General features: G+C 45.0%; 2 protein-coding genes across 2 annotated transcripts in view; both read left to right on the forward strand.

The window, feature by feature from the left end:
• LOC132894680 (zinc finger protein 345-like) overlaps positions 1–22,939 on the forward strand; it is a 141,004-nt gene that overhangs the window by 46,354 nt on the left and 71,711 nt on the right. The window lies entirely within an intron of this gene.
• Positions 9,473–12,642, forward strand: LOC132894683 (uncharacterized). Its single transcript, XM_060934828.1, has 2 exons — positions 9,473–10,289; positions 10,776–12,642. The coding sequence occupies exons 1-2, from the start codon at positions 9,863–9,865 to the stop codon at positions 11,648–11,650; spliced, it is 1,302 nt and encodes a 433-aa protein (XP_060790811.1). The 5' UTR covers positions 9,473–9,862; the 3' UTR covers positions 11,651–12,642.

The raw sequence follows: 22,939 nt of genomic DNA on the forward strand, positions 1-22,939 counted from the left end.
GCACACTATCTGGTGCACTAAAAGTGCAATACAGTACATTTGGGATGTAGCCTCAGTCTTATTTTAATCAACAAATTGTGACATTGAAATTTAGATTTTTTTTATTGATTAAAGTATGAACTTTGTTTATCGAGCGTGTAACATGATAGCGAGGAGTGAGAGAAACGTATTTATTTATTTAAAATACTTTATGAATGAATTTATTTTATTTTTGAACATTTTCGAACATGTATAAAAATGTATGTAACTATTTGTACATACAAAAGAAAGAAAATGAAAAAAGTGACAAAAAAAGAATAAATAAAATTAAAGCCGCAAGCGGCCTCGACGGGCCCTCGCGCCAGCGGCCAAGGGGGGCGGGGGCATGCGTCCCCGCGAAATAACTTCCACAGCTTCTTCGGCAAGACACATTACTCCCACAATGGCGACAAAGCACAGAATTGGACACATGGCAACAATAGGGTCTCGCACTGTACGGTGCTCGGGGGGCGCTATATAGGCCCTGAGGCCCGCCTGGATCTGGGCTTCTGGTTCTCAGTAGCGGTGGCAGTCTAAGAAGAAGGAGCCAAAATTCGTGCGTTGTCGACCATGGCAAGCGCCCCAATAAGGGTCTTGTAAAGAGTTTGCTTGCCAAGTTTGACAAATCAGAAGCTGCAATATCGTTTTGCCATAACCAGCACCCCCAGGGGCGAAAGTGCACAAAATTTGGCGTATATGTCAGGTGAGCTATGAAGAGTTTGCGTATGAAGTTTGATGACAATTGAGTAAATAGAAGATGAGATATAGATTTTTGAAGAATAAATTTTAGGGTTTTCCCATGTCAGTAGGCGGCGCTATGCTGTACATGAGCGATTATGAGTTGGAAAAATAAGTGTCTACAACAGCAATGCACTATCACAAGGTAGTGGTGTGAAGGAAAAGCATTATGGAATAATTTACCAAAAACCCGTTTTGGAGCAATTGCGTCGGCCAAAAACAGCGCCCCCCATGGACGAAAATTCCCAAAATGTGGTATACATGACATGGGAGGAAGTGAGAGGGTGGCCGTGAAGTTTGACCAAATTTGAGGAAAGATTGGATTTTTTGCCCAAAAATAGCGCCCCCAGTGGCGAAAGTGCACAAAATTTGGCGTATATGTCAGGTGAGCTATGAAGAGTTTGCCTATCAAGTTTGATGACAATTGAGTAAATAGAAGATGAGATATAGATTTTTGAAGAATAAATTTTTTGGTTTTTCCCATGTCAGTAGGTGGCACAATGCTGTACATGAGCGATTAAGAGTTGGAAAAATAAGTGTCTACAACAGCAACGTACTTTCACAAGGAAGTGGTGTGAAGGAAAAGCATTATGGAATAATTTACCAAAAACCCGTTTTGGAGCAATTTTGTCGGCCAAAAACAGCGCCCCCCATGGACGAAAATTCCCAAAATGTGGTATACATGACATGGGAGGCAGTAAGAGGGTGGCTGCGAAGTTTGACCAAATTTGAGGAAAGATTGGATTTTTTGCCCAAAAATAGCGCCCCCAGTGGCGAAAAATCACAGAAATTGGGTAACATGTCAGAAGCCCAATGAGTGATTTGCGTGTGAAGAATGAGCAGTTTTGAGCAATCAGAAGATTTGTTATGAATTTTTAAGCATGTAAAATTTTGAAGTGTAAATTGATTGACGTATAACTTATGAAAGGTTTAACCTACGTGAAACGTATTTAGCAACATTTGTCAGCCATGTCTGTAGATGATGTGTATCAATTTTGGTGATGTTCCTATGAACGGTCTAGGAGGAGTTGCGCCGTCTTCGTGGCCATGCATTTCGCACAAAAGTGAAATTACCTCACTTCCTGTTGGGCGTGGCTAATGCATTGGCATTACATTTTTGTCCGGCTTAGTGAGATACATATGCGTACCAAAGGGCATGCCACTACTACAAACTACATGGCAACCAGGCACCTTAAAGCGAGAGGCAAAAATCACAACACGTTAGGGGGCGCTATAGAGGCCCCGAGGCCCGCCTGGATCTGGGCTTCTGGTTCTCAGTAGCGGTGGCAGACTAAGAAAAAGGGGCAAAATTTTGAGCGTTGTCGACCATGGCAAGCGCCCCAATAAGGGTCTTGGAAAGAGTTTGCCTGCCAAGTTTGACAAATCAGAAGCTGCAATATCATTTTTGCCATAACCAGCACCCCCAGTGGCGAAAGTGCACAAAATTTGGCGTATATGTCAGGTGAGCTATGAAGAGTTTGCGTATGAAGTTTGATGACAATTGAGCAAATAGAAGATGAGATATAGATTTTTGAAGAATAAATTTTTTGGTTTTTCCCATGTCAGTAGGTGGCGCTATGCTGTACATGAGCGATTATGAGATGGAAAAATAAGTGTTCACAACAGCAACGTACTATCACAAGGTAGTGGTGTGAAGGAAAAGCATTATGGAATTATTTACCAAAAACCCGTTTTGGAGAAATTGCGTCGGCAAAAAACAGCGCCCCCCATGGACGAAAATTCCCAAAATGTGGTATACATGACATGGGAGGTAGTAAGAGGGTGGCCGTGAAGTTTGACCAAATTTGAGGAAAAATTGGATTTTTTGCCCAAAAATAGCGCCCCCAGTGGCGAAATATCACAGAAATTGGGTAACATGTCAGAAGCCCAATGAGTGATTAGCATGTGAAGTATGAGCAGTGTTGAGCAATTAGAAGATTTGTTATGAATTTTTAAGCATGTAAAATTTTGAAGTGAAAATTGATTGACGTATAACTTCTGAACGGTTTATGCTACGTGAAACGTATTTAGTAACTTTTGTCAGCCATGTCTGTAGATGATGTCTATCAATTTTGGTGACATTCCCATGAACGGTCTAGGAGGAGTTGCGCCATCTTCGTGGCCATGCATTTCGCACAAAAGTGAAATTACCTCACTTCCTGTTGGGCGTGGCTAATGCATTGGCATTACATTTTTGTCTGGCTTAGTGAGATACATATGCATACCAAATGGCATGCCACTACTACAAACTATATGGCAACCAGGCACCTTAATGCGGGAGGCCAAAATCACAACGACTTAGGGGGCGCTATAGAGGCCCTGAGCCCCGGCCAAGTTTGGGCTTGTGGTTCTGAGTAGCGGTGGCAATTCTCGGAACTGGCGCCAAATTTCGTGCGTTTTCGCCCATGGCAAGCGCCCCGAAAATGGCCCAACAGCGGAGAAAAATAAAGAAGAAGAAGAAGAAGAAGACGGAAGAATAATAATAGTGAACTCTTACAAGAACAATAGGGCCTTCGCCCTATAGGGCTCGGGCCCTAATAACCAAGAGCTAATACATTACAATGCACCGCACATTGTTCGAAAAAGGAGTGGGAAGAAGTACAATTTTTTTTTTTTTTTAATTTCCCACCCCTTTTTAACTACCAACTACATTAATCTCGTCTCGTCTCGTCTTCTTCCGCTTATCCAGGACCGGGTCGCGGAGGCAGCAGTCTAAGCATGGAAGCCCAAACTTCCCTTTCCCCAGACACCTCGGCCAGCTCCTCGGGAAGAACACCGAGGCGTTCCCAGGCCAGCCGAGAGACATAGTCCCTCCAGCGTGTCCTGGGTCTTCCCCGGGGCCTCCTCCCGGGGGGACATGCCTGGAACACCTCCCCAGGGAGGCGTCCAGGAGGCATCCGAAAAAGATGCCCGAGCCACCTCAGCTGGTTCCTCTCGATGTGGAGGAGCAGCGGCTCTACTCCGAGCTCCTCCCGAGTGACTGTGCTTCTCACCCTATCTCTAAGGGAGCGCCCAGCCACCCTGCGAAGGAAACTCATTTCAGCCGCTTGTATCCGCGATCTTGTTCTTTCTGTCATTACCCAAAGCTCATGACCATAGGTGAGAGTCGGAACGTAGATCGACCGGTAAATTGAGAGCTTCGCCTTTTGGCTCAGCTCCTTCTTCACCACGACGGACCGGTAAAGCGACCGCATCACTGCGGAGGCTGCACCGATCCGCCTGTCGATCTCACGCTCCATCCTTCCCTCACTCGTGAACAAGATCCCGAGATACTTAAACTCCTCCACTTGAGGCAGGACTTCTCCACCAACCTGGAGAGGGCAAGCCACCCTTTTCCGGTCGAGAACCATGGCTTCGGACTTGGAGGTGCTGATTCTCATCCCAGCCGCTTCACACTCGACTGCAAACCGCCCCAGTGCATGCTGAAGGTCCTGGTTTGAAGAAGCCAACAGGACAACATCATCCGCAAAAAGCAGAGATGAAATCCTGTGGTTCCCAAACAGGATTCCTTCCGGCCCCTGGCTGCGCCTAGAAATTCTGTCCATAAAAATTATGATCAGAACCGGTTACAAAGGGCAGCCCTGACGGAGTCCAACATGCACTGGGAACAGGTCTGACTTACTGCCGGCAATGCGAACTAGACTCCTGCTCCGTTCGTACAGGGACCGGACAGCCCTTAGCAAAGAGCCCCGAACCCCATACTCCCGAAGCACCCCCCACAGAATACCACGGGGGACACGGTCGAATGCCTTCTCCAGATCCACAAAGCACATGTGGACTGGTTGGGCAAACTCCCATGAACCCTCGAGCACCCTATGAAGGGTATAGAGCTGGTCCAGTGTTCCGCGACCAGGACGAAAACCGCATTGTTCCTCCTGGATCCGAGGTTCGACTATTGGTCGAATTCTCCTCTCCAGTACCCTGGAGTAAACTTTCCCTGGGAGGCTGAGAAGTGTGATTCCCCTATAATTGGAGCACACTCTCCGGTCCCCTTTCTTAAAAAGAGGGACCACCACCCCAGTCTGCCACTCCAGAGGCACTGTCCCCGACCGCCACGCGATGTTGCAGAGGCGTGTCAACCAAGACAGCCCCACAACATCCAGAGACTTGAGATACTCAGGGCGGATCTCATCCACCCCCGGTGCCTTGCCACCGAGGAGCTTGCAAACCACCTCAGTGACTTCGGCTTGGGTAATGGACGAGTCCACCTCTGAGTCATCAGCCTCAGTCTCCTCAGTGGAAGACATGACGGTGGGATTGAGGAGATCCTCAAAGTATTCCTTCCACCGCCCGACAATGTCCCCAGTCGAGGTCAACAGCTCCCCACCCGCACTGTAAACAGTGTTGGCAGAGTACTGCTTCCCCCTCCTGAGGCGCCGGACGGTTTGCCAGAATTTCTTCGAGGCCGACCGATAGTCCTTCTCCATGGCCTCCCCGAACTCCTCCCAGTTCCGAGTTTTTGCCTCCGCAACTGCCCGAGCTGCAGCACGCCTGGCCTGCCGATACCCGTCGGCTGCCTCAGGAGTCCCGGAGGTCAACATGGCCCGATAGGACTCCTTCTTCAGCTTGACGGCATCCCTTACTTCCGGTGTCCACCACCGGGTTCGGGGATTGCCGCCACGACAGGCACCGGAGACCTTGCGGCCACAGCTCCGAACAGCTGCGTCCACAATGGAGGTAGAGAACATGGTCCACTCTGACTCAATGTCCCCCGCCTCCCTCGGAAGCTGGGAAAAGCTCTCCCGGAGGTGGGAGTTAAAGACCTCCCCAACAGAGTGCTCGGCCAGACGTTCCCAGCAGACCCTCACCATACGTTTGGGCCTGCCAGGTCTGTCCAGCTTCCTCCTCCGCCAGCGGATCCAACTCACCACCAGGTGGTGATCAGTTGACAACTCAGCCCCTCTCTTCACCCGAGTGTCCAAGACATAGGGTCGGAGATCAGATGACACGACTACAAAGTCGATCAACTACATTAATACACCTATAAAAATATATACCATATATACACTTCATGATTATCCATATAAATATATAATTACAAAAATAAATATATACTACATAGCATATCTCATATATTGTGTGTGTGTGTGTGTGTGTGTATATATGTGTATATATATATATATATATGCATGTGTATATATATGCATATATATATATGCATATACGCATATATATATATATATATATATATATATATATATATATATATATATGCGTGTGTGTATATATATATATATATATATATATATATATATATATATATATGCATGTGTATATATATATATATATATATATATATGCATGTGTGTATATATATACTATCAGCTGGATAGTACAGTGGTTATGATCACTGACTACGACGCAGGAGATCGGGGTTCGAATCCCGGTCGGGGCAAAACATCATCCAGTAAGGGTCCTTAGGCAAAACCCCTCATGATATATCAGCCTACCTCAGGAATGAGTGATAACATAACTGATAGAGTCATACCGACTCAGACGTCGCCCGGGTCAACAAGGTCTGCGTCAGTTGCTAGGGAACCAGGGCAAACTGATGAGAAATGGGCTACTGGAACAAGACATCGATGGACGAGGACAGAAAATACGGATTTGCTGGAATGCTACTATACAAGCAATCCCAGAGAGAGGGGATACATGCAGAGAATGTGGGACCATTGGATACTTCGAAACCCACAATCAAGGCTAACAAAGAAACAGCTATTAGCCCAGTGTTCCAACATCCATAATCGAAATCTGCTATCACAACTAGAGATTAATGAAATACATCAACGATGCTATGGCAAGGGGGAGCCAGGAAGACAGGTCAGGGGGGAGATGTCATCATCCCCACAACCAGAGATTGGGTACCAAGCCCCAACAGCTAACAGGCTAACAGCCTCAACACAAGAGCTGCTGACCTGAGAAGGAAGATCGTGACCCAACTGGAAACCTGGAGCCCCCGACAAATACCGAAGCTGAGTTGCCAAGTACCTTCAGAAGATCTACTAGTAGATGTGAATGCTGCTCTGAAGACAATCTCCACAAGAACCATCACTGAGACCACCAAGCTGATACACAGTACAGCAACAGTAATCATGGAGATGCTTGGACACAAGGTGGGCTCGGGACATAACAAACAGTATCCACCATGGAAGAGACGATTAGAGGCCAAGATAAAGGCAGCAAGGAGAGAAGTTAGCCAGCTAGCTGAACTACAGAAAGGGAACATGGTGAATAAAGGGGCACCCAGGAAGTACAACTCACTCTCCATACCAGAGGCACTCGAAACTGCCAAACAGCGACTAACAGCTCTGGCCACCCGGTTGAAGAGATACACCAAGGAAGGAGAGGTCAGGAGAATAAACAAGCTGTTCTCCACTGAACCAGCCAAGGTGTACTCTCAATGGCAGGAGAACAACAACCGGTCAGACCCACCAAGAGCTGAGGTGGAAAAATACTGGAAAGACATATGGGAAAGAAAGGATATGATCCATACGTACTGGCTGAAGAAGCTAACTGCACTCCATGAACACCTAGCAGCACAGATGAACCAGCTGCTGAGGGATGGAACCCACCCAGAATGGCTAACCCAAGGCAGGACAGTCCTAATCATGAAGGACCCCCAGAAGGGACCCATCCCATCCAACTACCGGCCAATTACCTGTCTCTGCACAACATGGAAGGCCCTGTCAGGCATCATTGCGGCAAAAATGAGTAAGCATGTGGCTCAATACATGAGCGAGGCACAGAAAGGAATTGGCAGTAACACCAGAGGAGCCAAGCACCAGCTACTGGCCGATAGAACAGTCGCCCGAGACTGTAAGAAGAGACAGACCAACCTGTGCACTGCCTGGATTGACTACAAGAAAGCCTACGACTCAATGCCACACACATGGATACTGGAATGTCTGGAACTGTATAAGATCAACAAGAACCTAAGGACCTTCATACAGAACTCAATGGAAATGTGGAAGACAACCCTAGAGGCCAACTCAAAACCCATTGCCCAAGTCAACATCAAGTGCGGCATATACCAAGGAGATGCGCTATCACCACTGCTGTTCTGCATAGGCCTGAACCCCCTCAGTCAGATCATCACGAAGAGCGGCTACGGGTACCGATTCCGTAGTGGGGCAACAATCAGCCACCTGCTCTACATGGATGACATCAAGCTGTATGCCAGGAACGAGCGAGAAATAGACTCGCTGAGCCACACCACCCGGATCTACAGCGATGACATAGGGATGTCATTCGGATTGGACAAGTGTGGCCGGATGGTCTCAAAGAGAGGCAAGATGGTCCGGACTGAAGGGATTGACCTACCAGAGGGCAACATAGGTGATATCCAAGACAGCTACAAGTACCTTGGCATCCCACAGGCTAATGGAAACCATGAAGAGGCCACAAGGAAGTCAACCACAGCCAAATATCTCCAGAGAGTAAGGCAGGTCCTGAAAAGTCAGCTGAATGGTAAAAACAAGGTCCGAGCCATCAACATGTACGCACTACCAGTCATCAGATACCCCGCTGGTATCATAAACTGGCCAAAGGAGGAGATAGAAGCCACAGATATCAAGACTAGAAAGCTCCTCACCATGCATGGAGGGTTCCACCCCAAGTCCAGCACCCTGAGACTATACACTAAGCGGAAAGAGGGAGGCCGAGGGCTAGTGAGCGTCAAGACCACGGTCCAGGATGAAACATCGAAAATCCGAGAATACATCAGAAAGATGGCCCCAAAGGATGAACTGCTAAGTGAATGTCTCAGGCAGCAGAACCCTGATGAGAGTGCAGAGGAGGAGGAGGAACAGACAACCTGGAGAGAAAAACCCCTACATGGCATGTACCACCGTCAGATAGAGGAAGTGGCTGATATCAAGAAATCCTACCAGTGGCTGGATAATGCAGGACTGACAGACAGCACAGAGGCACTAATCATGGCAGCACAAGAACAGGCCATAAGCACAAGAGCCATAGAGGCCAGGATCTACCAGAGTAGATCAGACCCAAGATGCAGACTGTGCAAAGAAGCCCCTGAAACAGTCCAGCACATAGTAGCAGGGTGTAAGATGCTAGCTGGATCAGCGTACATGGAGAGGCACAACCAAGTGGCTGGGATAGTATACAGAAACATCTGCAACCAGTATGGAATAGAAATACCCAAGTCCCAATGGGCCATACCACAGAAGGTGGCTGAGAACAACAGGGCCAAGATTCTGTGGGACTTCAGCTTCCAGACTGACAAACAGATCCTGGCTAACCAACCGGACATAGTGGTGGTGGACAAAGAGCAGAAGAGGGTGGTGGTGATAGATGTGGCGATCCCAGCTGACGCCAACATCAGGAAGAAGGAACATGAGAAACTTGAGAAGTATCAAGGGTTGAAAGAGCAGCTGGAACGGATGTGGAAGGTCAAGGGTTGCGTGGTCCCCGTGGTAGTGGGGGCACTTGGGGCAGTAACCCCCAAACTGGGAGAGTGGCTCCAGCAAATCCCAGGAACAACATCTGAAGCCTCAGTCCAGAAGAGCGCAGTCCTAGGAACATCAAAGATACTGTGCAGAACCCTCAAACTCCCAGGCCTCTGGTAGAGGACCCGAGCTTGAGGATGACATGGATACCACCCCCCCCCCCGCCGGGGGTGAGAAGGAGATTTTTTTTTATATATATATAATATATATATATATATATATATATATATATATATATGCATGTGTGTGTGTGTGTATATATGCATGCATGAACTCTATACGTACATGAACTCTATACGTACATGAACTCTATACGTACATGCATGTATGTATAGAGTTCAGATGCAAAACCCTCTAAACGCCATCTCCGTGAAAAAATGAGTTAAGGATGTTGTGTGAATCCTGGTTACATCTAGTATATGTAAATGAAAACATTTTTGTAAAAAAATAAAAACCACTCCCCGTCTTGTCTAAAAAATCGGTTTAATATCAAACCCCTCTAAACGCCGCTTCGATTTAGCAACAAAAGCCTCTATATTCAACAACCAATCAGAACGTCACTTGCACTCACGTGCTTTAACGCTAGTAAACAAAGTCTCATCAAGGAAGCTGCAACTTTATTCAGAGGGAGATTTCGTGAAATGGCAGATAATACCAACATGGATTACGATGGCATGGATGAACCTGTCCTCCAGACAGTGAATGGGCGGAGAAAACGTCGCGTTGTTGAAAATCATGTTTGCTATAAAGCGAAAATGAACCGATATAGTGGCGAAAATACTGAAAATGGAATAGCCTGCAATCACAACAGGTTGATGTGCGCTGCGGCAAGCTTAACTCAGAACGACCTGGCATACTTTAAAAATCAGCTATACACATCTAAAGATAAAGTTGAACAGGACGCTATACTTCTGTCCCACTTGGAGATTATGCCGGTTCAACGGAGGAGGGAACAAGTTGATGATGAAGACAAGAGACGGCAGAGAGACGTGACCATCAAATACTCCGTTCTGAAGGAAGCTAAAACAAGGGTTCCTGTCTGCCAGGCGTCCTTCATGAGCATTTTCTGTAAGTACAATACAGTTTCTTCCTTCACGAGTTTGTGCTGTCTCTGCCTAAGTTGTCCATGCCCTGATGCTTGTGTAGGCTAATACAGTAGATCAGTAGACAGTTTTAAATCAGTGCAGTCTGTGGTGGGCGTCCCACCCCTTTGCATACCCCCACCTCAGTACTGTTTCAGTGACCAACACCTACCCACCCCACCACAACCTTGGATACACATCACCATAGACCATAAATGAAATAAAAGAGTTAACTTACAACTATCAAAAGTCAAGGCATGTTTAATTATCTTATGCTATCATTAAGTATAAAAATGGGAGATGAAAAAAGGTCAAAGCATTTGTGACATTTCATATTATCTCAAATATTTTGAAATCATTTGCATGAATGAATGAAAAATTTTTCTTCCTCCTGATTTTTCACAGCAAGAATGAACAGTCAGTCAGCTTAATTTTAATTCTCAACTTTCTTTCTCATTTATTGTCATTATAGGTGTCAAGAAAGAGAGAGTCCAGGGCATTGCCAGGCACTGGTTACAAACTGGCAAGGCACGCCCAGAAAAAAGAGGAGGCTCAAGACCAAATCCTGAAATAACTGCCAAGAAGGAGGTCATCAGAGGTCACATTAAGTCCTTTGCCTGCAGAGCAAGCCATTACGCCCGACGTGGTGCTCCAGGCAGAAAGTATCTGCCTAGTGACCCAAGTGTTGCAAAAATGCATCGCCTTTTTTCGGAGCAGAATCACCTTCAAGTGACTTACTCGCTATATTGGAACATTTTCGTATATGATTTCAACTTGGCCTTCGGACATCCGGCAAAGGATGTATGTTCCGTGTGTGTTAAGTCCCGGATGGCGATGAATGACCTTGGCTTAAAAGAAGGAGAGAAAATCCTGCAATACTCCCTCCACAGACGCCGTGCCCGTCAGTTCTACAATATCCTGAATGACGTGGGGGATTCCTTCACTGTCTGCTTTGACGTCATGGAGAACCTTGTCCTGCCGAAATCTGCCATAGTTCAGACGTACTACTCCAGGCAACTCTACTACTATGTCTTTGGAGTGGTGCGTCACCATGGCAGAGGAGAATCCCAAAGTAGGCATGATATCCACCTGTACACATGGCTTGAGTATGAGAACGCGAAGGACAGCAACATGATTGCCTCAGCTCTCCAACACTATTTCACAGCTGTAGCTGCAGACAACCTCCACCTGTGTCAGTGCCTGCGCCTGTTCTCCGACTCATGCTATGGCCAAAACAAGAACATTAATGTGCTGTCTATGCTGTTTGGCCTCCGGTCACAGCTGTTCCCCCACCTCACCATCAACTATTTTTTTTCCGGTACGAGGACACCGCTTCCTCCCAGCTGACAGGGTGTTCGGTAGGATCAAACAAGACATCAGAAAGCACGCCACCATTCTGCTGCCAGACGAATACGCATCCATACTTCACAGGCATGGCAATATCCATCAATATGGGAGAGATTGGCAGTGCTATGATTTCAAGAAGGAAGCCGCCGCCTTCACCACCCAGCAACGATCTTTCAAAATTAGTGACGCCAGGGTCATTCAAATATGTGGGGAAAGGCTGGATGTCAAGTCTTCTTTTGCCGGGGATTTTACTCAGCATTCCGTGCTGAAAAGAGGGAAGAGGTGGCTCCTCTACCTGATGCCAACTGTGTGAAGCTGGCAAAGAAGAGGGCTGTGCTGAAGCTGTTGTGTGAGTTGGGAGTGCCTGCAACTGTGCAGGAGTTTTACAGTGATGTCTTGTCAAGTGCAGGTGACAGGGACATTGCACAAGATCTGGAGGATGAGTAAATTGTTTCCAATGACTCTCCTGCCTTCCCTGCACACACACACTCCCACACACGCGCATTCTCAGGGGCACACACGCGCTCATGCAGAATATACACACACAGACACACACACACTCAGACGCAGCAGCTTCGTAAGCATACTCAGAGACTACATACGTGTCAGATGCATAATTCTGTGTGTATCATTACATTACTACATACCTCATCGTCATACCTGAGTTTGATAATTGTCATTGCCTAAAACACGTTTGTCATCTTAAATAATCTTTTGTTCATACTGTGAATTTGATGGCTTGTACCTCCAACTTCATCTTCATCATTTTATTTATTTATTATTAATGAGCCAGCCAGGGTGGCACGGTGGTGTAGTGGTTAGCGCTGTCGCCTCACAGCAAGAAGGTCCGGGTTCGAGCCCCGTGGCCGGCGAGGGCCTTTCTGTTTGGAGTTTGCATGTTCTCCCCATGTCCGCGTGGGTTTCCTCCGGGTGCTCCGGTTTCCCCCACAGTCCAAAGACATGCAGGTTAGGTTAACTGGTGACTCTAAATTGAGCGTAGGTGTGAATGTGAGTGTGAATGGTTGTCTGTGTCTATGTGTCAGCCCTGTGATGACCTGGCGACTTGTCCAGGGTGTACCCCGCCTTTCGCCCGTAGTCAGCTGGGATAGGCTCCAGCTTGCCTGTGACCCTGTAGGACAGGATAAAGCGGCTACAGATAATGAGATGAGATGAGCCAGCCTTGCTTGATGAGTGGCATACGCCAAGGACGGGCTCTTGGATCCTGAAGTATGTGAGAGATACCTGACACATTTGAACACACACACATTATGCATGCACACACGCGCACACTCCTACTACACACACATTCTCAGGGGCACACACACACTCTCCATGCAGAATACACACAAACACTCAGCCACTCTCACACACAAAAACGCAGCAGCCTCGTAAGCTTACTCAGAGACTACGCGTCAGGTGAACAAGCTGAGTTGATGTGAACTTTTAACATAATTGTGTTTTTTTTAATATGTAACTTATCATACCTGTTTCATAATCTTAAAAAAACCTAAAATAGTTTTGTCATCTTAAATAATCTTTTGTTCATACTATAAATTTGATGGCTTGTACCTCAATTTCATCTTCATCATTAACTTATTTATACCCATCTAAGTTCTTTGCACTGCTGTGTTTTTGTTATTGCTGTTACTGTGTTAATGTACTGACATAAACTTACCTTTCTTGGCAGAACGTTGCTTGCTGCTGTATATTTTGTGTATAGATTTTCATGTTTACATAAGATTTTTATATTGCACTTTAGTTTTATTTCAATGTATTTTATTGGGTGTAGTACTTTGTATCACCTGCTTAGAAAGTCCACTGATGTGAAGAAAATAAACCTATTGGCATTGTGATTACACTGTGTGGATTTTGAATTTCTTAAATTTTGACATGACAGGCCTTCTGCCTTCATTTATGAAGAGAGGTGTTGGTATTATTAGGTATTACCTAAAAATATGGTGCAATTTGCTCATGATCATAGGTCCCATATTAAATTAGCTATGAGTGAGCCAACCACACCACCATCACAACCACCCCATATGTGTGGTATCATAATTTTCAATATTTTCAATTGTATCTTTGGTGGTTTTGTAACACTTACCTATGTCTGTAAGGAAAAAATGGATTTAGAGGTTTTTGCACACAAACCACATAGGGATTTGGCTGGTTTTGACACTAAATAAAAAAATAATTGCTAAATAGTAATTTGGCTGAAGTAACATTTGTGAGATTAACATATATTTTTCACTAACTAATAACCTTGTGATTTCAAATAAAACTAGTTTTCTATACTTAAATATGAAGGCCTGATAAAAAATGGCCTTTTTCTCAAAAAGTGGTCAAATGGATTTAGGGAGTTTTGCATCTGAACTCTTCATTCATTCATATATATAAAAAATACACACACACACACACACACACACACACTTTTATTTATATATATATATATATATATATATATATATATATATATATATATATATATGTGTGTGTGTCATAAATATCTATATAAATATTTAGTTGCAAAATTAAATATATACTTCATTCCATATATACACTTCATAAATATCCATATAAATATATAATTACAAAAATAAATATCTACTACATACCTATCCCTGTAAATATGAAGATATCTCATCTCATTATCTCTAGCCGCTTTATCCTTCTACAGGGTCGCAGGCAAGCTGGAGCCTATCCCAGCTGACTACGGGCGAAAGGCGGGGTACACCCTGGACAAGTCGCCAGGTCATCACAGGGCTGACACATAGACACAGACAACCATTCACACTCACATTCACACCTACGCTCAATTTAGAGTCACCAGTTAACCTAACCTGCATGTCTTTGGACTGTGGGGGAAACCGGAGCACCCGGAGGAAACCCACGCGGACACGGGGAGAACATGCAAACTCCACACAGAAAGGCCCTCGCCGGCCACGGGGCTCGAACCCGGACCTTCTTGCTGTGAGGCGACAGTGCTAACCACTACACCACCGTGCCGCCTATGAAGATATCTATCCCCATAAATAAATATATACCATATACTAAGTTAGTTCTAATATAACAATCAACCCTATTCTATTTATCCCTCATCATCCTCCATTAACATACTTCCTCTTCTATATACTTTTTTAAAAATATTTTTTTGTACCTTTTTTTTAAACAGATTTATATTTGCACTTTGTTTTATTTCTGTCTCCAGTCTGTTCCATAAAGTCACCCCACAGCTCGATACGCACATGCTTTTCATATTTGTTCTAACCTTTGGTTTTTTAAAATTTAGGTCTCCCCTTAGATTATATCCCCCCTCTCTCTCACTAAACATTCCTTGTATATTTTTTGCCAGTAGATTATTTCTTGCTTTGTACATTATTTGTGCTGTTCTGAATTTGACCAGATCCATAAATTTCAACGTGTGATTTTATGAATAGTGAGTTTGTGATCTCTGTATCCTGTTTTGTTTATTGTCCTTATTGCTCTTTTCTGTATTGTACATATCGGCTGCAGAGTGGTTTTGTAGGTGTTTCCCCAGACTTCGACACAATAAGTCAGATATGGCAAAAATAATGAGTAATATAGAGTATGCAAAGATTTACAATCAAGAATATATTTTGTTCTCCACAGAATTGCCGAGCACTTTGCCAGTTTTGCTCGTACGTATCCTACATGAGGTTTCCAGCAGACTTTAGGATCCAAAATCACACCAAGAAATTTAATTTCCTGTACCATTTCTATCTTAGTATTGTCTATTATCAATTCTACATTACAATCTATTTTGTGTCTCCCAAACAACATAATCTTTGTTTTGCTTAGATTTAATGATAATTTATTTTTGTCAAACCATAGTTTGTTTATTTATTTCAGTTGTGATTATCTCTAAAGTCTGCTGCAAATTCTCACCGGAACAAAAAATATTGATGTCTGCAAACAAAACAAATTTCAGTACTTGCAAAATTGTACATATGTCATTGATATATATTATGAATAATTTCGGACCTAATATTGACCCCTGTGGTACCCCGCATGTAATGTTCATGAATTCAGATTTGTGGTCACCTATCTGCACAAACTGTTGCCTGTTTCTTAGATAGCTCAACAGCCAGCTCCACTCAACTCCCCTAACACCACACTTTTCTAGTTTACTTAATAATATACTATGATCAATAGTATCGAATGCTTTTTTTAGGTCCACAAATACTCCAATTGCTATTTTTTTATTGTCTATACATTTTGTGATTTCCTCTATTAGTTCCATTAGTGCCATCGATGTTGATCTGTCCGTTCTAAATCCATATTGACTGACTGTAAGGAGGTTGTGTTTTTCAATGAATTTGTCCAGTCTATCTGAAAAAAGTTTTCGAGTATTTTGGAGAATTGGGGGAGTAAAGAAACAGGCCTGTAGTTTGTGAAATGGTGTCTATCTCCAGTTTTAAACAATGATATCACTTTTGCAATTTTCATTTTGTCTGGAAATGTACCTAATTGAAAAGATAAATTGCAGATGTGGGTGAGTGGTTTCACAATTCCCTCAATAACTGTCTTTACTGTTAACATGTCTATATCATTCCAGTCTGCAGAGGTTTTGTTTTTACATTTTCTTACAATTTGGATAATTTCTTCCTCATCAGTTGCAGTTAGAAAAATTGTACTTGGATTTCTGTCCCCCAAATCTTCTATTTCCCAACATTGTGTTGTCTTGGGTTCCTTTATTTTTGCCGCTAAATCTGGTCCCACATTTACAAAGAATTGATTAAAACCATTCACCACATCCTCCATATTATTTTTGGTCTTATCATTTTCAGTGTAGTACTCCGGGTAATTTATAGTTTTGGATCCATTTCTCACAATACCATTTAGTACAGTCCATATACCTTTAATATTGTTTTTATTTTTCTCCACTAATTTATTGTAATAGTCTTTCTTACATATCCCCATAATATTAGTTAATTTATTTTTATATTTTTTATATTTTTCCTCTGCCTCTATAGTTCGATGCTTTAAGAATTTTCTGTATAATATATTTTTCTTTTTGCAGGCATTTTGTAGCCCCTTGGTGACCCACGGACTATTTGTGTATTTATGTATATTACTGTATTTCTTTATAGGACAATTTTTATTATATAGTTCATTGAATATTATTAAAAATTCCTCATATGCTTTATCAACATCTTTTTCTTTATAAACTACATTCCTGTCCTGTATCATTAAGTCATTTTTTAGTGCAATCATGGTTTCTTCAGTTTTCACTCTTTTATAATTTTTAGTATCCTTTTTCTTGCTATAATTACAGTAATATACATTAAAAATAGGTAGGTGGTCACTGATGTCTGTTAATAGTAGTCCACTCTCTATTATTTTCCAGGATATTAGTAAATATATTATCTATTAAAGTGGTGCTGTGAGAAGTGATCCTGCTTGGTCTGGTAATAGTTGGGTACAGTCCCATACTGAACATTGAGTTAATGAACTCTTCTGTCATTTTGTGTTTCTTATGATTTAAGAGGTCGATGTTAAAATCACCACAGATGTACATGACCTTCTGAGTTGATTTTATAAACATACTTTCCATCCAATCTATAAAAACTTCTATGCTTGATCCAGGAGATCTGTATATACAGCTCACCGTTATATTTTTCATTTTTTCACAACATATTTCTATTGTAATACACTCCATCCAATCATCAACAGCTACCGTCATTTTATTATTAATTTTATATTCCAAACTATTATCAACATATTGCCACTCCCCCACCTCTTTTGTTCTTTCTATTGATATAATTTAATTCATACCCGTTCAGCTCAAAATCTACTCCCATCTCATCGTTGATCCAAGTTTCTGATATGGTTATTATGTTGAATGGAGTATTGAACTGACTGAGATATTCCTTCATTTTATGGAAATTGGCATACAGACTTCTGGTATTGAAATGAATAATTGATATCTTATTTCCATCTCTGATCTTTGCATTGTATTGATATTCAGTGTAATACTGGCAGCTGATATTGATGTTGCTGAAAAGATTATTTTCCGGATCAATATTATTTTCCATATCTTGTGTTTTGTGCTCAGTATAAAGGAAAGTGTCCAGTTCTTGTGTCATGATTGTAAATTGCTTTGATTGGCTCCCTCAGAATTTGTCCAGTTCCCCAATATCTCGGATGACCAAGATCTTGGCCTCTTCTGGAGATCCCTTCAGCTTGATGAAAATCTTGCAGTTTTGTGTCCAAGTGTTTTGGATTTTCCCCTGTTTCCTCAGGAGTCTCGCCTTTTTTGCAATGTCTGCATTTTTTTGGTTAGGTGCTCATTTAAAAAAAATCTGAGCCTTTCAGTTTCTTCCCTTGTTTTAACAGTTGCATCTTATGCTTTCTGTTGGCAAATCTCATTATTACCGCCGGTTTGCCTGTGTTGCTTCTCCGTGGGAGAGGGTGACATGCTTCGATGTTAGTGCTTTTTACCTCAATCCCCTTAGAATGCAGGAATGCTAACACCTGTTGCTCCACAGAGTTAGCATCCTCCTCGTTCAGTTCCTCTCCATCTCTTCTCGCCACTGCTCCAGCATATGAGCAGCGTTGAATTTGCAGTCCGGTCACAATGATGTCATTTATCCGGGTGTACTGCTCCAGCTCCTCCACTCGGTTCTCGAGAATGGCGATCCTCTTTTCCTTCTCCGTGTTCTGCAGCCTCAGAGCTTTGACCTTTTCTACCAGGTCCAGGATGGTCTTCTGCTCCATCCTGACAGCAGAGATTTCTTCACCCAGAAAGTCGAGGGATTTTTTTAATATCGTCTATCTCCTCGACTGTAGGAGCTTCCTTCGGGGGCATTGCGTTGGTTGTTGTTACGCGGCCCGTTCCCGCGCTACCCCTCGGCCTGCTCCCGCGCAGCCTCTCGGTCCGCTCTCGCGCAGCCTCTCGGTCCGCTCTCGCGCAGCCTTGCTCCCACGCAACCTCTCGGTCCGCTCTCGCGCAGCCTTGCTCCCGCGCAACCACTTTAGTCATTATAAACTGATTAACCTGAACAAAAAAAAGTATGGAATATCACACGATGGGTGTGTGTAAAAATCTATGCCACGTGATTATATTTTCATATAACAGCATGGCCCAAAGTGTATGATTCTCCTCAAACCATAGTGATTTGCTTGCTATTCTCGTCTTCTTCCGCTTTATCTGGGACCGGGTCGCAGAGGCAGCAGTCTAAGCATGGAAGCCCAAACTTCCCTTTCCCCAGACACCTCGGCCAGCTCCACAGGAAGAACACCGAGGCGTTCCCAGGCCAGCCGAGAGACAGTCCCTCCAGCGTGTCCTGGGTCTTCCCCGGGGCGTCCTCCCGGGGGGACATGCCTGGAACACCTCCCCAGGGAGGCGTCCAGGAGGCATCCGAAAGAGATGCCCGAGCCACCTCAGCTGATTCCTCTCGATGTGGAGGAGCAGCGGCTCTACTCCGAGCTCCTCCCGAGTGACTGTGCTTCTCACTCTATCTCTAAGGGAGTGCCCAGCCACCCTGCGAAGGAAACTCATTTCAGCCGCTTGTATCCGTGATCTTGTTCTTTCGGTCGTTACTCAAAGCTCATGACCATAGGTGAGAGTCGGAACGTAGATCGACTGGTAAATTGAGAGCTTCGCCTTTTGGCTCAGCTCCTTCACCACGACGGACCAGTAAAGCGACCGCATCACTGCGGAGGCTGCACCGATCTGCCTGTCGATCTCACGCTCCATCCTTCCCTCACTTGTGAACAAGATCCCGAGATTCTTAAACTCCTCCTCCACTTGAGGCAGGACTTCTCCACCAACCTGGTGAGGGCAAGCCACCCTTTTCCGGTCGAAAACCATGGCCTCGGACTTGGAGGTGCCGATTCTCATCCCAGCCGCTTCACACTCGACTGCAAACCGCCCCAGTGCATGCTGAAGGTCCTGGTTTGAAGAAGCCAACAGGACATCATCATCCGCAAAAAGAGATGAAATCCTGTGGTTCCCAAACATGATTCCTTCCAGCCCCTGGCTGCGCCTAGAAATTCTGTCCATAAAAATTATGAACAGAACCGGTGACAAAGGGCAGCCCTGCCAGAGTCCAACATGCACTGGGAACAGGTCTGACTTACTGCCGGCAATGCGAACCAGACTCCTGTTCCGTTCGTACAGGGACCGGACAGCCCTTAGCAAAGATCCCCGAACCCCATACTCCCGAAGCACCCCCCACAGAATACCACTGGGGACACGGTCGAATGCCTTCTCCAGATCCACAAAGCACATGGACTGGTTGGGCAAACTCCCATGAACCCTCGAGCACCCTATGAAGGGTATAGAGCTGGTCCAGTGTTCCGCAACCAGGACGAAAACCGCATTGTTCCTCCTGGATCCGAGGTTCGACTATCGGTCGAATTCTCCTTTCCAGTACCCTGGAGTAAACCTTCCCTGGGAGGCTGAGAAGTGTGATTCCCCTATAATTGGAGCACACTTTCTGGTCCCCTTTCTTAAAAAGAGGGACCACCACCCCAGTCTGCCACTCCAGAGGCACTGTCCCCGACCGCCACGCGATGTTGCAGAGGCATGTCAACCAAGACAGCCCCACAACATCTAGAGACTTGAGATACTCAGGGCGGATCTCATCCACCCCCGGTGCCTTGCCACCGAGGAGCTTGCAAACCACCTCAGTGACTTCGGCTTGGGTAATGGACGAGTCCACCTCTGAGTCATCAGCCTCAGTCTCCTCAATGGAAGACATGACGATGGGATTGAGGAGATCCTCAAAGTAGTCCTTCCACCGCCCAACAATGTCCCCAGTCGAGGTCAACAGCTCCCCACCCGCACTGTAAACAGTTTTGGCAGAGTACTGCTTCCCCCTCCTGAGGTGCCAGACGGTTTGCCAGAATTTCTTCGAGGCTGACCGATAGTCCTTCTCCATGGCCTCCCTGAACTCCTCCCAGTTCCAAGTTTTTGCCTCCGCAACTGCCCGAGCTGCAGCACGCCTGGCCTGCCTATACCTGTCAGCTTGCCTCAGGAGTCCCGGAGGTCAACATGGCCCGATAAGACTCCTTCAGCTTGACAGCATCCCTTACTTCTAGTGTCCACCACTGGGTTCGGGGATTGCCGCCACGACAGGCACCGGAGACCTTGCGGCCACAGCTCCGAACAGCTGCGTCCACAATGGAGGTAGAGAACATGGTCCACTATTGAATGGAAAGCAGCGTTTACCTCACTCATTGACCAAAGAGCAATCACACCAGTTGAAAAAAAATATCTGAAGAAATATGTTGGTGGTCCAGCATGCCAGGTGCTAGAAGGCACTTTCTTCCGGAATGGTGATGAAGCCTATCAGGAGGCCTGGAACAAGCTGAATTGTCGCTTTGGCCAGCCATTCGCCATTCAGCGAGCATTCAGAGAGAAGCTCACCAATTGGCCAAGGATTCAACCTAAGGATGTTCAAGGACTCAAACTTCTCAGATTTTCTGAATGCCTGTCAAGATGCCATGCCTCATGTCAAGGGTCTTGACATACTAAATGACTGTGAGGAGAACCAGAAGCTTGCCCACAAACTACCAGACTGGGCAGCTTCACGCTGGAACCGACAAGTCACCCAATGCCTGAACGAGAAGCAAGAATTTCCAAGTTTCAAGGACTTGCAACATTTGTGTCAACTGAAGCTGAGATTGCCTGCAATCCAATTACATTGCTTCATGTTCTTCATTCCTCAGACTCGAACATTAAGAGAAATCTGAGACACAAAGAGAAACAAGGCCAGTGTTCTCACCACTCACACAGCTACAGACAACACAAATCAAAGGTCAGGCCAGAAAAGGGCTAAAGCTCCATGCATCCTTTGTCAAGATAACAGACACCAACTTCATGCATGTCCCAAGTTCACAGGGATGTTGTTGGCAGAACGACAGAACTACGTAAAGGAGAAGAAACTGTTACGGATGCTTAAAATCTGGACACGGTGCAAAAGACTGTCGTCATAGTCACTGCTGCAACAACTGCAAAGGAAGGCATCCTACAGTCTTCCATGACTACAACTATGGAAAGGAAAGGTGTTCATCTGAAACAGGGATGAATCCAAGTGCTGCTGCTGCAACATCACTCAGTGTAACAGGTGAAGGCTCATCCTACACATCGATGGTAATACCAGTGTGGGTGTCAACTAAACAATTCAACAGCTGAGAAGCTTGTCTATGCTCTACTCGACACTCAAAGTGATACAACATTCGTCGGCCAAGAAGTGAGCGACAGTCTAATTGCTGACAAGTATCCAGTGAAGTTGAAGTTGACCACCATGAGTGGGGGGGAAAAAAACCACAGTTCTCCCAAGTGAGTGTGTGTCTGGCCTTTGTGTAAGGGGATACAGTTCTGCTATTCAGGTTGATCTTCCAGTTGCCTACACAAAGGATTGCATACCCGTTAACCATGCTCACATTCCCACTTGTGAGACGGCTAAACAATTTAGTCATCTCAGAGAACTAGCAGACGAAATCCAACCACTAAAGGACTGTGAAGTAGGACTTCTTATAGGCTACAACTGCTCCAGAGCCATGGCACCAAGGCAGGTCATCCTAGGAGGAGATGAGGAACCCTGTGCAATACGGACAGACATGGGATGGACTATTGTGGGGCGCTCATCCCAAGGCCATGATCCGTTGAGCACAAGTCGCCTGTGTCACAAAATCACGGTTAAAGAGCTGCCTCTGGTAACTTCTGCCAATGCTATTTGCATTCTAGAATCTGACTTCAAGGATGGCAGTGAAGACAGCAAAGCAGTGTCACAAGACATCGCCTTCCTCCATAAGCTAGATGAGAGTATACGGAAAAACACGCATGGCCACTATGAAATGCCCTTGCCCTTCAAAAACAGACCTAGCTTGCCTGACAACAAAGACTCAGCCATGATACGCCTCAACCACCCCAAAAGGAAACTGCAATGGGACGAAAGGTATAAGGAGCAGTATGTCCAGTTCATGGAGGAGGTAATCGAGAAGGGAGATGCAGAGCAGGTTGAAGATGGTGGGAGTGAAGGTGAGAGATGGTACATTCCCCATCACGGTGTTCGTCATGCAAAGAAGCCGGAAAAGCTTCGCGTAGTGTTCAATTGCGCCGCCAGATGCAAAGGAACCAGCCTAAATGACCACCACCTCTCTGGTCCTGACATGCTGAATAAGTTGAGTGGTGTTCTCATTTGCTTTTGACAACACCCTGTTGCTCTGATGTGTGACATTGGAAAAAATGTTCCATCAATTTCATGTGAACGAGGCTGATTGCAACTACCTGCTCTTTCTCTGTCGGAAGCAAGGAGACTT

This window comes from Neoarius graeffei, chromosome 11 (genome assembly GCF_027579695.1).
Source record: "Neoarius graeffei isolate fNeoGra1 chromosome 11, fNeoGra1.pri, whole genome shotgun sequence".
NCBI classification, from domain to species: domain Eukaryota; kingdom Metazoa; phylum Chordata; class Actinopteri; order Siluriformes; family Ariidae; genus Neoarius; species Neoarius graeffei.

Coding starts and splice junctions, on each gene's coding strand:
- LOC132894683 (XM_060934828.1), top strand. CDS start 9,863: ATGGCAGATAATACCAACATGGATTACGATGGCATGGATGAACCTGTC. Junction 10,290..10,775: donor GTCCTTCATGAGCATTTTCT/GTAAGTACAATA, acceptor TTGTCATTATAG/GTGTCAAGAAAGAGAGAGTC.